We start from the raw sequence: 15122 nt of genomic DNA, 5'->3' as shown, positions 1-15122 counted from the left end.
TTCCTGCAGTGAGGGGTTCTTACAACTGAAGGGTTAAGACTCTAAGGTTATGTTGTTAAGTTGGGTAACCGCAGCGTTGAGAATGGGAGACGTCCTCACAGTTATATGTTTACATGTGAGAATATGTTGTGGTTTCACACCTGTATTGTGAGGACACACCTGCGCTGAGAGGACACACCTGTATTGTGAGGACACACCTGCGCTGAGAGGACACACCTGTATTGTGAGGACACACCTGCGCTGAGAGGACACACCTGTATTGTGAGGACACACCTGCGCTGAGAGGACACACCTGTATTGTGAGGACACACCTGCGCTGAGAGGACACACCTGCGCTGAGAGGACACGTTGCCTGTCCTCAGACCTTCAGAGGGCTGTCTGAGGGTTCGGTCACACCTCTAACAGGTAAATGTTTCCCTTCTGTGTAAAAGAAAAAACTTTTGTACACCTGAGAAGAACGTCCACCTTTTTCTTTCTTTCTTCAGCTGAACCGAAGCGACACCCTCCTGGTTACCAGGGTTACCACACGGCGACAAACCAGTGCAACATGTTCGTTCTGCAGGTGTGCGGCCAGCAGGACGAACCCACCTTCACCAACACGCTGCCGCTTCCTCGCTTTCAGGTATCGTTCCTTCAGTCCTGCAGGCTGTGGTGGTAACCATAGAAACACAGCAGTCACATCAGTCTTCCTGTTTGTTTATTGAAAAGTGGAATCAGATCATCTTCACTAATGACAGTAATGTTGGTCCTGCCGCCTGACACACACACACACACACACACACACACACACACACACACACACACACACACACACACACACACACACACACACACACACACACACACACACACACACACACACACACACACCTAACTCAAAAAAACAACAAACCAAAACGATGGGGGGACGAAGAAAAGAATTATGGGAAATGTAGGAATAAAAAAAGGTTTAAAAAACATCCCACACTTTCACGTCGTCACGTTCAGAAGAAGTCGAGGTCGTCGGGAGCGTCCAGGTCTCTGTACTCGATGATGGACCGGGGGTCCCCTCGCACGCCCCTGCACGCACACACACACACACACACACACACACACGTGATAAACATGAAGAAATAAACACGTGGTGTGTCGTCATCACGCCGTCTCGTCTCTACCTGCTGTTTCGTTGTTTCCCAGGAAACCCTCCTCCTCCTCCTCCTAAGTGGCCCCTGAAGTTGTCATAGTTACCACGCCCCGCCCCAAACTGGTTGGGGGGGTAGGGAGGTCCGCTGCCTGTAACACACACAGCCATAATGCATTGTGGGTAAAGCTGAAATTATTGACTTTGCACTTGGAAGTGTTTCAGCTGAAGCTTCATCCGTGTGTGTGTGTGAGAGTGTGTGTTGTACCGGGAAAGCCGGGCATGGGAGGTCTGACTCCAGGTGGATATCCCAGAAGGCTTTGCTGCTGTGGCGACTGACCAGGAAATCCTGGCATGCCGGGGGGAGCGGCTGAAGGACAAAGAGGCAACAGAATGTGATGTCAGAGCCGTCCTCTGGTTTCCTACATTTCCCAGCATGCCTCTGTGTCTGTGTGTGAGCGTCACCTTGTGCTGGCGGTGGGAGGGGCTTGTTCTCAGGTAGAGAGGGTCTCTTAGCGTCCAGCAGGAAGTTGTTGAAGAAGACGACTTCCTGTCTGACAGCAGACACTTTGTCTCCGTGTTTGTTCAGGATGTGTTTACGCACAAACTCTGGAGCCTGAAGGACGACAGCGTTACCACGGCAACCACTCAGTCAGGACACACACACACACAAACAGGTAGGCCGGACTCACCTTGAACTTCTTCCCGCTCAGAGGACAGAGCCACTTGTCTTTACTGAGCTCCTGAGTGTTAGCAGATAGGAACTTCTCCACCTGGACACACACAGACAGACAGGTGTAGTCAGACAGGTATAGGCAGACAGACGGGTATAGGCAGACAGACAGACAGGTGTGTCACCTCCTGCTCCGGGTCCTTCCTCCCCAGCCTGGCGGCGTCCTCGTCACTCAGAGTCTCTGACGGCGACAGAAGAGGAGCCAGACGCTCCTCACACATCCTCTGGTGTTCACTCACTGTCCAATCAGAGCACAGCGTCACACTCTGACATCATCATCACCACCTGTGTGTGTGTGTGCGTGTGTGTGTGCGTGTACCCTCGGCTGCAGTGATCTTGGCCACAGGTAGGGGTCCTCGTACGTGGATCAGCCCACAGCGATGAGGCATCTCGTCCTCGGCCGGATACTCACAGAAGTTATAATAATCTACAGAGTGAACCAGACGCAGGTAGAGCAGCAACCTGTCCAGCACCTGGACACACACACACAGAGACAGAGACACACACACACACACACACACAGAGACACACACACACACAGAGACAGAGACACACACACACACAGACAGAGACACACACACACACAGACACACACACACACAGACAGAGACACACACACACACACACACACACACACACACACACACACACACACACAGACACACACACACACACACAGACACACACACACACACAGACACACACACACAGAGACAGAGACACACACACACACAGACAGAGACACACACAGACACACACACACACAGAGACAGACACACACACACACAGACAGAGACACACACACACACACACAGACAGAGACACACAGACACACACACACACAGACACACACACAGACACACACACACACACACACACACACACACACACACAGACACACACAGACACACACAGACACACACACACACACACAGACACACACACACACACACACACACACACACACACACAGACACAGACACACACAGACACACACAGACACACACACACACACACAGACACACACACACACAGACACACACACACACACACACACACACACACACACACACACACACACACACAGACACACACACACACACACAGCAATAAGACCTGGGACCATCACAACCAGGATGTGACACACACACACCTACAGACGGAGCCCCTCCCACCTTCAGCAGCTTGTCGTCCGTCTCCACGGTAACCTCAGAAGAGGAGGCGGGGTCTTTGGTGTCGTCGGCGGCCCCTCCCAAGGCGCCCATCAGCTCCTCCTCCTCGGCGCTCACCTCCTCGATCAGGTAGTCTGTGATGTTCTTCAGGACGGGGTTGGTCTCCATCTGCAGGTGAACACAGGAGAGGCGTCACCATGGGAACCACAGTCATGGTCACATCCCGACGCCTCGCAACACCTGAAGGCACACTCCACTGTTTCTCCCCCATGATCCTCTCTGTCCACATCCTGGTGTCTGAATGACTGTAAGGTAGTAAAAGTGTTGGAACTGGTCCAGAACTCGGCGGGCAGCCGTGTCGCTCTCTTGCACCAGACTCCATTCACAAAAACAGTGATTTTAACTCACAGAAAACTTGAGCCACTCGTCTACTGCTGCCTCCTTCAGTTAGTGCGTTTGTGTTATTTTGTGTCACTCAGATGTTGTTTTGGAGGCGAACTAAACCTTTAAAGTTAGACAATCACTCAGGAGGTTCCTCGTGAATAACTTCCCTGTTGATTAAATGGAAATGTACTTTTAGACTGGACAACCAGTCTAAGAGTGAAACACTCAGAAAATAGTTCCAATTTAGCTCAACTTATTCAATAATGTGGAAACACTGACCCAAAAACGCACTTCAACTGTGGCTGAAATGTGAACGTTACATATTATCCTAGAAAACATCTGAATGTTCTGACATTCAACCATGTTTTCATTTCGAGATCAAAATACTGATTTACAAGGTGTCGCACTCTGAGGTGACACCCAGGCCTTAATGGCAGCCCTGGCCAGAGGTGAGTGTGTTAATAATATTAATAATCGGTTTACCTGTTGTGAGGGTAGCTACGATTAATCCACTTATCTCACCAATCACAAACAACACAAACAAACAAACAAACAAACCAATCGAGGCAATGGGAGATCGGCAACAACTTTGTTCTGTGGGCTAAAATTATTGTTTTGGTCAATGGAGTCTGGTGAGGAAGTCATTTTAGCCCACAGAGCACAGGACACGGGCCGAGAGGACGGGCCGTCGGAGCGGCGGTGGAGCCTACCTGTCCGATCCACAGCTCCCCCCGCTGGTCCAGGCTGTGGACGAGGCGGGCCGACAGGCGGATGTCGTTCCTCACCACGGGTCTGTGGTGAGTCAGACCGTTAACGGTGCGAACACGCCGGCACAAGTCTCTGTTGACCACCGGAGACAGCTCACAGTCCCTGAGCTGAGGAGAGCACAGGGCGTTAGCACGTTAGCTGTGAGGGAGAGCACAGGGCGTTAGCACGTTAGCCGTGAGGGAGAGCACAGGGCGTTAGCACGTTAGCTGTGAGGGAGAGCACAGGGCGTTAGCACGTTAGCCGTGAGGGAGAGCACAGGGCGTTAGCACGTTAGCTGTGAGGGAGAGCACAGGGCGTTAGCACGTTAGCCGTGAGGGAGAGCACAGGGCGTTAGCACGTTAGCCGTGAGGGAGAGCACAGGGCGTTAGCACGTTAGCTGTGAGGGAGAGCACAGGGCGTTAGCACGTTAGCTGAGTGTGTGTGTTAGTGTTAGTGTGTGTTAGTGTGTGCGTTAGTGTGTGTGTGTTAGTGTGTGTTAGTGTTAGTGTGTGTTAGTGTGTGTGTGTGTGTTAGTGTGTGTGTTAGTGTGTGTTAGTGTGTGTGTGTTAGTGTGTGTTAGTGTGTGTTAGTGTGTGTGTTAGTGTGTGTGTACCCTGATGTTCTGCAGGTTCCAGCACGTCTCCTTTATATTCACGCTGCGGTCAAAGGTCACCCAGCACCGCCTGAAGAACCTGAACACACACACACACACACACAAACACTTAAAGTCCTCTGATTGGTCGGCTAGTGTAAAGAAAAGACCACCTGGACGGACCGACTCACCTCCTCTCGGGCTGAGGGTCCGACAGCGCCACCCGCAGGAAGCCCAGGTACCTGCGACACAGCTGGAGACACACGGCGTGTTAGTGCAGCTCTGAGCACTGTGGGGATCAATACACTGTACCGACGATCAATACGATCAGTGTGTGACAGTGATTAAAGGGTCCCTTTGGACACTGAGGTCAAATGTTTGGTGAGGTGTGTGTGTGTGTGTCCAGGTGTGTGTGTGTGTGTGTCCAGGTGTGTGTGTGTGTGTGTCCAGGTGTGTGTGTGTGTGTGTGCAGGTGTGTGTGTGTGTCCAGGTGTGTGTGTGTGTGTGTGTGTCCAGGTGTGTGTGTGTGTGTCCAGGTGTGTGTGTGTGTGTGTCCAGGTGTGTGTGTGTGTGTGTGTGTCCAGGTGTGTGTGTGTGTATCCAGGTGTGTGTGTGTGTGTGTGCAGGTGTGTGTGTGTGTCCAGGTGTGTGTGTGTGTGTATCCAGGTGTGTGTGTGTGTGTGTGTGTGTGTGTCCAGGTGTGTGTGTGTGTGTATCCAGGTGTGTGTGTGTGTGTGTGTGTGTGTGTGTGTGTGTATCCAGGTGTGTGTGTGTCCAGGTGTGTGTGTGTGTGTGTGTATCCAGGTGTGTGTGTGTGTGTGTCCAGGTGTGTGTGTGTATCCAGGTGTGTGTGTGTGTGTGTCCAGGTGTGTGTGTGTGTGTGTGTGTGTCCAGGTGTGTGTGTGTGTGTGTGTATCCAGGTGTGTGTGTGTGTGTGTATCCAGGTGTGTGTGTGTGTGTGTGTATCCAGGTGTGTGTGTGTGTGTGTATCCAGGTGTGTGTGTGTGTGTGTGTATCCAGGTGTGTGTGTGTGTGTATCCAGGTGTGTGTGTGTGTGTGTGTATCCAGGTGTGTGTGTGTGTGTATCCAGGTGTGTGTGTGCTCTCACAGCAGTGATCTCCTCCTTGGACACCTCTGGCGGGATGCTTCTAATGAACAGGGAGGTGGTGAGGTGGAGGGGGCGGGGCTTGGCTGGCGCCTCCTTCTCCCTCTCCTTCCCTCGCTCTGTGCGGCGCTCTGACACACACACACACACACACACACACACACACACACACAGTCATTATCACCTGTCTCACAGTCATTATCACCTGTCTCACAGTCATTATCACCTGTCTGTCTTTGTTAATAAAGGTTTTCCTACCGTCCTCTCCGTCCTCCTCCTCTTCCTCCTTCTCCTCCTCGTCCTCCTTCTCCCCGTCTGAGTGGGAGGAGTCAGAGTCCGAGGCGCTGCCCTCGCCGCTGTCGGCCGAAACGCTGCGTTTCCTCTTCCTGCCCTGAGAGGAAGGGGGGGCGGGCGGGGTAAACACGGGCGCCATCATCGGGGGGGGGGCATCATCAGAGAACACACTCACCTTCTTCACCGTCTTCTCCTCCTCCTCTTCGTCCTTCTTCTCCTCTTCCTCCTCCTCCTCCTCCTCCTCCTCGTCTTTCTCCTCTCCGTTCTGCGTGGCTTCTGCTTCACCGCCCTGAGAGGGAAGCACCGCCTGTTAACCCCTGGTAACTACCGCTAACTAGCAGTAGGACTAGCAATCAATCGACACCTGCAACCATGGTGTGGTTCAGCTGTCAGCCAATCACAGCACAGGACTGAAGAGGCTTCTTCACACATTCTAACAGTCAGTAAGAGTTCATGGGACTATTTTCTTGCCCAAATAAAGACAGAACACACGTTAGAAACAGGAACTAAACACCTGTGAACCCCCCCCAACAGGTCTGAACCGTTTCATGTTTCATCACAGTGAACAAACCTTTTTCTGTCTGTTCTACTTTGGATTTTGGTCACATGCTAACATGCTAACGGCGGCTCTCATGGCGGGGGGCGGAGCTCGCCACGCCGTTTGTTTTCATTGGATTAACCGCGGACTGCAGGATCCTGACCTTTTCACAGTGTTTTGTCTCCTCTGTCCGCCCCCCCGCCGTGTCTGAGTCGGTCTGTCTGCTCATGTTTCCTCTGCTGGGATCTCCCTGGCTCTTCTCCCCTCCTCCTCCTCCTCCTCCTCCTCCTCCTCCTCCACTGCCGCTCGCCTCCCCGCCGGCCAAAACAGGCGCAGCCGGCACCTCCAGGACCTGCAGGTCAAAGTCTGTCCCTCCCTCCATCTTTATGACGGCTGCAGAGAAAGACGGGGGAGATGGTGAGAAACTGGGGAAGAGTCTGAGGACTACATTACCCAGAAACCCCTGCCCCTAGCCCGCTCACTATCCCGCCTCTACCTGCGTCCAGCAGTTTGATGATGGCGGGGGCGTGCTCCATGTCCAGCGACACGTTGTCCAGCCAGTTGTTGTCCAGCAGGAAGAGGAAGACGCCCAGCCGGGTCTTGAGGGCGGCGAGGGACTCGGTCTTCCTCGCCGTGATGTCGTCGGGGTGGTACTTGGAGCGGAACCACTCCTGGTCTTTGTGTTGGAGGAAGAAGTCCTGCAGCTGCTGCCGCCGGAAGTCCAGCTTGTACTGATTGTAGCGCTTCACCGACTCCGTCTCGTCCACGCTGTCCTCCATGTTCAGCAGGAACTCCTGCAGGAGAACCAATGAGAGGAGCTGACACATCACACCTGGGACACCTGGGACACCTGGGACGCTACGCCACAGCCAAAGACAGTTTGAGTTTGTCACCTTAAAGCTCCTCATGGTGGGAGGACCGGGGGGGGGGAGATCTGGATCCACCATCCCCAACCTGAGGGAGACATTCCAGTTCAGACACCAGGATGTGGACGGAGGCTAGAAACAGTGCAGTGTCCCTTTAAAGCTCAGCTCACCTGCCCTGCAGAGGGTGACCTCCATGGTGAGGGTGGAGGTGGGGGAGGTCGGGGTGCCAGCCCTGAGGCCCCGCCCCTGGAAACGGGGCTCCACCTCCTCCGTACGGCAGGTCGTAGCGGTACGGCTCCCCCCGGTGGTCGTCCCTGGACAGTCCAAACATCAGAGACTGAACATGTGACCCGTTACGGTGAACTCACGTGTGCGGCAGCGTCTCACTCACCAGTCTCTCCTCATGCGTTTGTGCTGAGGGCTGATGTGTCTGGGCGGAGAAAACCGCTCTCTGCGACCACGATCGTAGTCCCGCCTCCTCTCCCTGCCGCGGTCCCAGTCCCTGAACACACACACACACACACACACACACACACACACACCATTCAAACACATGGCTCACACACACGTGCCACAGTGGGGTGTGTGTGTGCTCAGTTGTGCACACCTGTCGGGCCAATCGTCCCTCCTCCTCTCCTCTCGCTCTCTGGACCGCTCCATGTCGCTCCTCTCCCTCCTGAACTTGTCCCGCCTCCTCCTGTCGAACTCGTCGTCGCTGTCTCCCATTGGTCTAAAAGCAAAGCTGTTTTTAACACCAGGAGCCACCGAGAGCCACCGAGAGCCACCGGGAGCCACCGGGAGCCACCAGGAGCCACCGAGAGCCACCGAGAGCCACCAGGAGCCACCGAGAGCCACCGGGAGCCACCGGGAGCCACCAGGAGCCACCGAGAGCCACCGAGAGCCACCAGGAGCCACCAGGAGCCACCGGGAGCCACCGAGAGCCACCGAGAGCCACCAGGAGCCACCAGGAGCCACCGGGAGCCACCAGGAGCCACCGAGAGCCACCGAGAGCCACCAGGAGCCACCAGGAGCCACCGGGAGCCACCGAGAGCCACCGGGAGCCACCGAGAGCCGGTGATCAGTTTTTAAATTAAATTGTCGACTGATCAATTAATCTCCAACCAATCTGATAACTGATCAATCAGTGGGTTTTACAGCACACTGATGATATGATGATGTTTGAGGTCGTCTTCAATAATATCTCGTCCACATTATTTTCCTCGTGTCGCACTGAACAGGAAAAGTGTTCTTTAGGAAATTAACTGACAGCCAACGATCAATCAAAGACCAGTTTACTGTCATTTACGGTGGAGAAGAAGAAGCTTCCTGTCTGAGAAAGAGCGGAGAGGATTCATTGATGGACAGGAAGTTAATCAGCAGGTGATCGACCCCGCAGCCTGCTCTCTGTGAACTACTGATGTCTGATTGGTCGTGTGGAGACTTCATGTCGAGTTCTGGGAAACTTATCAATCAATAATCGGTTAACCAATACTAACAATAATCTGCAGCATTAAGAACCTGGACAACAGTGATTATTAAAAACAGCTGACGATTTGTTTTTTGGCTCTGATCAATACCTGAACTTCCCCCTAATCATTATCATGATATGACTCTACATGAGCAGTCATTAGAGCTCATTTCTCCTCCAGGGGACCCAGATGATGGGTCACTGGGTCACTGGATCACTGGATCACTGGATCATCCAGAAGCAGGTCTGGTTCAAACATTCTTACTGTGGATTGACAATTTAAGAAGTTTCTCTAGAAAACGGTTTTATTGAGCAGCGTTGCTGTAATTAGCCTGTTAGCTTCTGCTCCGTTCAAACTGACTTAACTTCCACTGAAACACGAAGCAGCTTCGTTAAATCAGAGCGCACAAAGATTAAAGTTAGCACTCAGCTAATGCTAAAGCTAACTGGGGGCTAGCCGCTGCTAATGGGCTAGTTAGCATGGCAGCTAGCCGCGGCAGCTGACGCAGGCGCAGTTCGGGCTCGTGTTCGCTTCTGCTCGGGCTCGTGCTTGTCTTCGTGTCAAACAAACGTTAATAACGAGCTCACGGAGACGTTTTTACCTGCAGCTCCGCCGCCGAAACGCTGAGAAGGAAAAGCTCGTCAGCTAACAACACAACCGTCCCGCCGCCACTCTGAGACCACAGTGAACCAACGAGACTTCCGGTTCTCTTCATTTCCGGTCTGCGCTTTCAGCTCACAGAGACAGAAAGGCGCCACCTGGAGGTCAGGAGGCTCCGGGCTCACTGCTGAAGGTGAAGATAGTCAGACTAACTAACTGTTATATCATGTTGTGTCTGTTATTAAGATCATTATAACATATTTAATAGTTCTGCAAAGAAACCAAAGCTTTAAAACAGTAGTAGTAAAAGGTTCAATCTTAACCTCTGAAATGTAGAAGAGTTATTCTGCACTGCCTTTTAACTGCGTACTCTACCTCTGGATGTACTTTAGATATGTCACACTAAATGTTTTACTTTGTGGAGGTTGGTGTTGAGCATAAAAACAACTAATAAAGAAGTTGAGTTGAATAGTGTAGATGTGCCTGAAGTGACAAACACATAAATGACTAAAGACGTCAACCTGTGTATGTTTGCTCCCACAGAGGAGCCCAGTCGGGATAATCTGCCATGAACGAATCACAGAACATCTGATCAGAGCTTCATGGTCAGGTGGGACTGAGCGACCTGGAGCACAGCGGTGGGGACGGAGGTCATGTGGTTCTCTCTGGTCAAAGAGAAACCGTCCACCTGTCAGCAGCGTCGGAACACTTTTAGGGAAGCAGCTTCCTTTAAGACACACAGAGATCTCCAGGGGAGAAACCACACAGCTGTGAGACACGTGAGAAAGCGTCTGACTGCCCACTAACAGACACACAGCAGTTAGATGAGACTAGATGATCCCGTATTAGTCCCACAGCGGAGGAGTTGTTTTCCTCTGAAGAGGATCTGAAAGAGAAACCGTACCTCTGTGAAGGTTGAGCTTCAGGTCCCCACACTGATTCACGCTGAGTCAGCTGGTCTCTTAGTCAGTGTGAGATGTTTTGTGCCCGAAGCTGAGCTGCAGCGATGGAACCAGGAGTTAGCATAGCGTTAGCTGAGCTCAGCACTCAGCACACAGGTGAGGCCACAGGTAGCAGCTGTCAGGATCTTTATTAGATTTGGGATCGTTTGATGATCTCTCTTTTTAAATGATGTACAAAACCATTAGAGCACAATTCACTGTAGAACAGAAGAGTCCATCGTGGATTCAGGGCGCTGTGACAGTGATACATTCAGCGTGAGGTCTTCTGATTGGCTGGTCGTCTAGAGGGGGTGGGGCCAGAGGCCTGGGGGGAGAAGGATTCTTCAGCATTAAAGTCGTCCTGCTCTGAAACATGTTGCTAATCTGATAGATGCTAACATGCTAACATGCTAACACCAACATGACGACAGCCACCAGGAGAGTAAGAACAAGACAGCAGCTCCTGTCTGCAGAGGATGAACCCCTGGACGTTCAGACAGCAGCTCCTGTCTGCAGAGGATGAACCCCTGGACGTTCAGACAGCAGCTCCTGTCTGCAGAGGATGAACCCCTGGGTGTTCAGACAGCAGCTCCTGTCTGCAGAGGATGAACCCCTGGATGTTCAGACAGCAGCTCCTGTCTGCAGAGGATGAACCCCTGGGTGTTCAGACAGCAGCTCCTGTCTGCAGAGGATGAACCCCTGGGTGTTCAGACAGCAGCTCCTGTCTGCAGAGGATGAACCCCTGGATGTTCAGACAGCAGCTCCTGTCTGCAGAGGATGAACCCCTGGGTGTTCAGACAGCAGCTCCTGTCTGCAGAGGATGAACCCCTGGGTGTTCAGACAGCAGCTCCTGTCTGCAGAGGATGAACCCCTGGATGTTCAGACAGCAGCTCCTGTCTGCAGAGGATGAACCCCTGGGTGTTCAGACAGCAGCTCCTGTCTGCAGAGGATGAACCCCTGGATGTTCAGACAGCAGCTCCTGTCTGCAGAGGATGAACCCCTGGTCCTGTTTTGTCACCAGATTGTTAAACGGTCGTCCTGAACATTGACTTAGTGAATGTTTCATTCTGTTAATCCTGTCTGAATGGGGTTTTAATCACCTGTTTGTGTCCTCCTGCTCCTCCTCCTCCTCCTCCTCCTGCTCCTCCTCCTCCTGCTCCTGCTCCTCCTCCTCCTCCTGCTCCTCCTCCTGCTCCTCCTCCTGCTCCTCCTCTTCCTCGTCCAGAGAAGACGGTGGTCAGTCCGTTGTGTGTGGGAACATGTCGGAGGGGGCGTGTCCTCGAGTCTTTGAGCTCTGACAGGAGCTCGGGGCTGGACAGGGACAAACAGGCTGGATGAGACCAGCACAGACAAACACAAGCAGGAGTTTAGTGTCCAGACATCAAACATCAGGAGTCTGTAGCTGCTGGGGGGGGGGGGGGGGGGGTCCTGTCGGCCGTCTGTCGTGTTTTTACAGATTACCTGTAGATTCAGAGTTTAGCCTCCACCCCCCCGGGCCCTGAATACTCTTTAGCTTCAGCAGTGGAAGATAACCAAGTACATTTCCTGTCATAAAGTAGGTGAACCCCCTCCAGCAGACAGACAGCACAGACTGACTGTCTGTCTGTCAGAGCTTCAGTCAGAACTGATGACTGCACACAGTCCCTGCTGAACGCCTGAAGCTCACCGTGTCGGCCGCCACAGCCGGGAGAGGACGAGGAGCTCCGGGGGGACGGGCAGGGGGTGGTGGGACTGAAGGGGGAGGAAGAGAGCGGGGGGGAGGGAGGGGAGGCCGCAGCGAACACGTCACTGGATCCGTCGACGTGAGACCGAAGTCTGTTCATACACTCTGGAGAAAAGAGGACGAGAGGGATGAAAGGAAGAGACCAGAAGACAAGGAGAAGACCCACATGGACCCCCCTCCCCCCAAAGACCCCCCCAGACGAGACACAGAGAAACCACATGGTTGGTCATCAGCTCGTCATCGGGTCAGAGTGCAGCCGCAGCTGGACGTTATCAACAGGAACGACCTCTGGAGAGTCCCAGTGACGGGCACGCTGGTCGCCATGGTAACAATGACACGGTGGGGCTTTGGTTAGGTTTAGGACAGGATGGTGGTTTGACTGAGAATAAGCAGCACCAATAAGATCCACACAACCGAATCGAGAACCGTAAGGTTTGGTTTGAACTGTGTGTGTTGTCTCTGATCAGTTCTTGGTTGCAGGCTGGTTAAGTTTAGCACCAAAGCTGCTGGATTAGGTTCAGGTAAAGAAGATGGTTTGCCTTGAAATAATAACTGGAATACAAATATAAAAGGTAGCGTACATTAAACACAAAATATTCTGGACCACATATCTGTTGACCACAAACAGCCGTTCTATCTCTCTCTGCACACACACCAGACTACATTCACTAAAACAAGGATTTTAGAGAACAGCACACAGGAGCTGCTGCTCTGCTGCTGCCTCCATCAGGTAGTGTGTTTGTGTTATCGTGTGTTAGACACATGATCTGATGAATCTGGACTGACTCTTAAATCACCAAAGTCAGACAATAACACAAACAAACTAACTGATGGAGTCAGCTGTAGATAAACAGCTCCCATGTTAAAATCCCTGTTTTTGTGAATGGAGTCTGGTGTGTTTGAAGAGCGCTAATCCCTGTTGGTGCGCAGAGACGGAGGATTTCACCTTGGAGGAACTCCGCCTGCAGCTCTGGACTCTGCAGAGACAACCGAGGAAGAGGAGGAGACGGTGAAGAGGAGAGGAGCTGAGTTTCTGGTGCAGCCGTCACTGAGGAAGGGGTTGATGATGATGAAGGTGGTGATGAAGACTTCATGGTGACTATCTGCGGTGGGCAATATTATCAATCAATATTATCAATAAACAGACATGTAACTCCATTCTAACTACGTATTGACTGTCGTGTTGTTTATTCCATCAGCTGAACTGGTCGACTCTCTTTTAGCTCTGTGTTTGGTCTCCACCTCCTCCTGAGGGAAATATCTGTTCTTTAGCTGCTAAAAGCTCCAACGTGTTCACCAGCTGCTCTCTGACTCAGTCTGTCTGTCGTCTGAACAGTGAAATGCAGTGACTTTTGACAGCTTGACGCTACGAGAGCTGCAACACACTCTTATTTCACACAGATCCACTGTGGACGCTTTGGGACAACTGCACCTGATCACAGTAGGTCCACTAGAAGAGCTTGTTTGATCCACTGACAGGCTCAGAGTGTTATTCTAAGTGTGTGACAGCATCATGGAAAGGATCCCTACAGAGAGAGACCTGGAAGATCCTTTTGGTTTAACCACAAACAGCACACACACCAGACTACATTCACTAAAACAGGGATTTTAGAGAACAGGACACAGGAGCTGCTGCTCTGCTGCTGCCTCCATCAGTCAGTGTGTTTGTGTTACTGTGTGTTACAGAAATGTTGAGTTGGATCTGAACTAAACCTTTAACACACAATAACACAACCAGACTGACTGATCGAGAAAGCAAGGATTAGCAACTCCGGTGTAAAGTGACTGTTTTTGTCAATGGAGTCTGGTGTCTTAGAAGAGAGCGATATATCGGCTGTTTGTGGTACAACTGGACAGACTTCACCTGTCTGTGGTGGAGAGGAGGAAGAGGAGGAAGAGGAGGAAGAGGATGGTGAAACAGTCCCCCAGCCTCCTTCCTGACAGTCAGCGACACCAATGACGTTATCAGCCATGCAGAGAGCGAGGGACGGGGGGGGGGCAGACCAGTCCACCTGGGTGTAACCTGGTTCGACCCACCGTCGTCCTGTCACTCTCGTGTGTTTGAACCCCCCCAGAGGACCCCTGCCCCCCCCACTGTGGAGGGAAACTCCCAGTTTGTACTCACTGGCTGCTGGAAGCTGCAGCTCCTCGACTCCTCGACGGCGTGACGACGACTTCCTGCAGGGAACAAAGTCTGAGCAGAGACACACACACACACACACACACACACAGTCACACACACACAGACACACACACACACACACCCACACACATACAGACACACACACACACACACACCCACACACATACAGACACACACACACACACACACCCACACACACACACACACACACAAGAAGAGAAAACTCCATGCAAAACACACGATTCAAAAGTCCATATTAATTATTGACATGCTTTTAATGACACTGTTGCCATGGATACCAGGAAGGAAGAAAGAGACTCAGCTGGACTTTTCTACTTCTATCTTAACACAGGACCTCTATTTTCTAGATTTTATTTATTTCAATATCTATCTCGGCTTAAAACGGGACCTGAGAACGTAATTTCGTACCTCCCCATGTGCAAGCGTGTGCTGGTATGACAAATAAAGTTCCTTGGACCCTTGGATCCTTGAATCCTTGGACCCTTGGACCCTTGGACCAGGTGGGCTCAGGACTTTGACCCGAGCTCTGCTGAGTCTGTCGGCTAACATAATAAATGTGACTTATTGTCGGTAAACGTTATCGAACATCTGGCTGCTTCCCGTTAGCGTGTTAGCATGCTAACACGCACGGAGAGCGGAGGACGACCGCTACAGACGTTTAGTACAATAATATT

At 52.0% G+C, this 15122-nt stretch overlaps 2 protein-coding genes across 2 annotated transcripts; both read right to left on the bottom strand.

Annotated features, from left to right (window-relative positions):
• Positions 1–680: 680 nt before the first annotated feature.
• On the bottom strand, positions 681–9725 carry LOC139223295 (serrate RNA effector molecule homolog). The gene is made up of 21 exons (XM_070855272.1): positions 9622–9725; positions 8159–8281; positions 7943–8053; positions 7722–7865; positions 7579–7639; positions 7182–7479; positions 6849–7078; positions 6323–6436; positions 6112–6244; positions 5857–5984; positions 4940–5001; positions 4770–4848; positions 4120–4284; positions 3029–3193; positions 2173–2326; positions 1979–2091; positions 1813–1893; positions 1586–1736; positions 1389–1490; positions 1155–1272; positions 681–1059 (listed from the first exon to the last, which is right to left on the bottom strand). The coding sequence occupies exons 2-21, from the start codon at positions 8275–8277 to the stop codon at positions 984–986; spliced, it is 2604 nt and encodes an 867-aa protein (XP_070711373.1). The 5' UTR covers positions 8278–8281; positions 9622–9725; the 3' UTR covers positions 681–983.
• A 1906-nt stretch (positions 9726–11631) lies between these two features.
• On the bottom strand, positions 11632–14439 carry LOC139223165 (keratin, type II cytoskeletal 5-like). Its single transcript, XM_070855136.1, has 4 exons — positions 14410–14439; positions 13231–13387; positions 12228–12389; positions 11632–11891 (listed from the first exon to the last, which is right to left on the bottom strand). The coding sequence occupies exons 2-4, from the start codon at positions 13376–13378 to the stop codon at positions 11632–11634; spliced, it is 570 nt and encodes a 189-aa protein (XP_070711237.1). The 5' UTR covers positions 13379–13387; positions 14410–14439.
• Between the last annotated feature and the right edge of the window lie 683 nt (positions 14440–15122).

This window comes from Pempheris klunzingeri, chromosome 23, assembly GCF_042242105.1.
Source record: "Pempheris klunzingeri isolate RE-2024b chromosome 23, fPemKlu1.hap1, whole genome shotgun sequence".
Lineage (NCBI taxonomy): Eukaryota > Metazoa > Chordata > Actinopteri > Acropomatiformes > Pempheridae > Pempheris > Pempheris klunzingeri.
The sequence above is the reverse complement of the archived record's forward strand: the minus strand, read 5'-3'. Positions and strand labels throughout refer to the sequence as shown.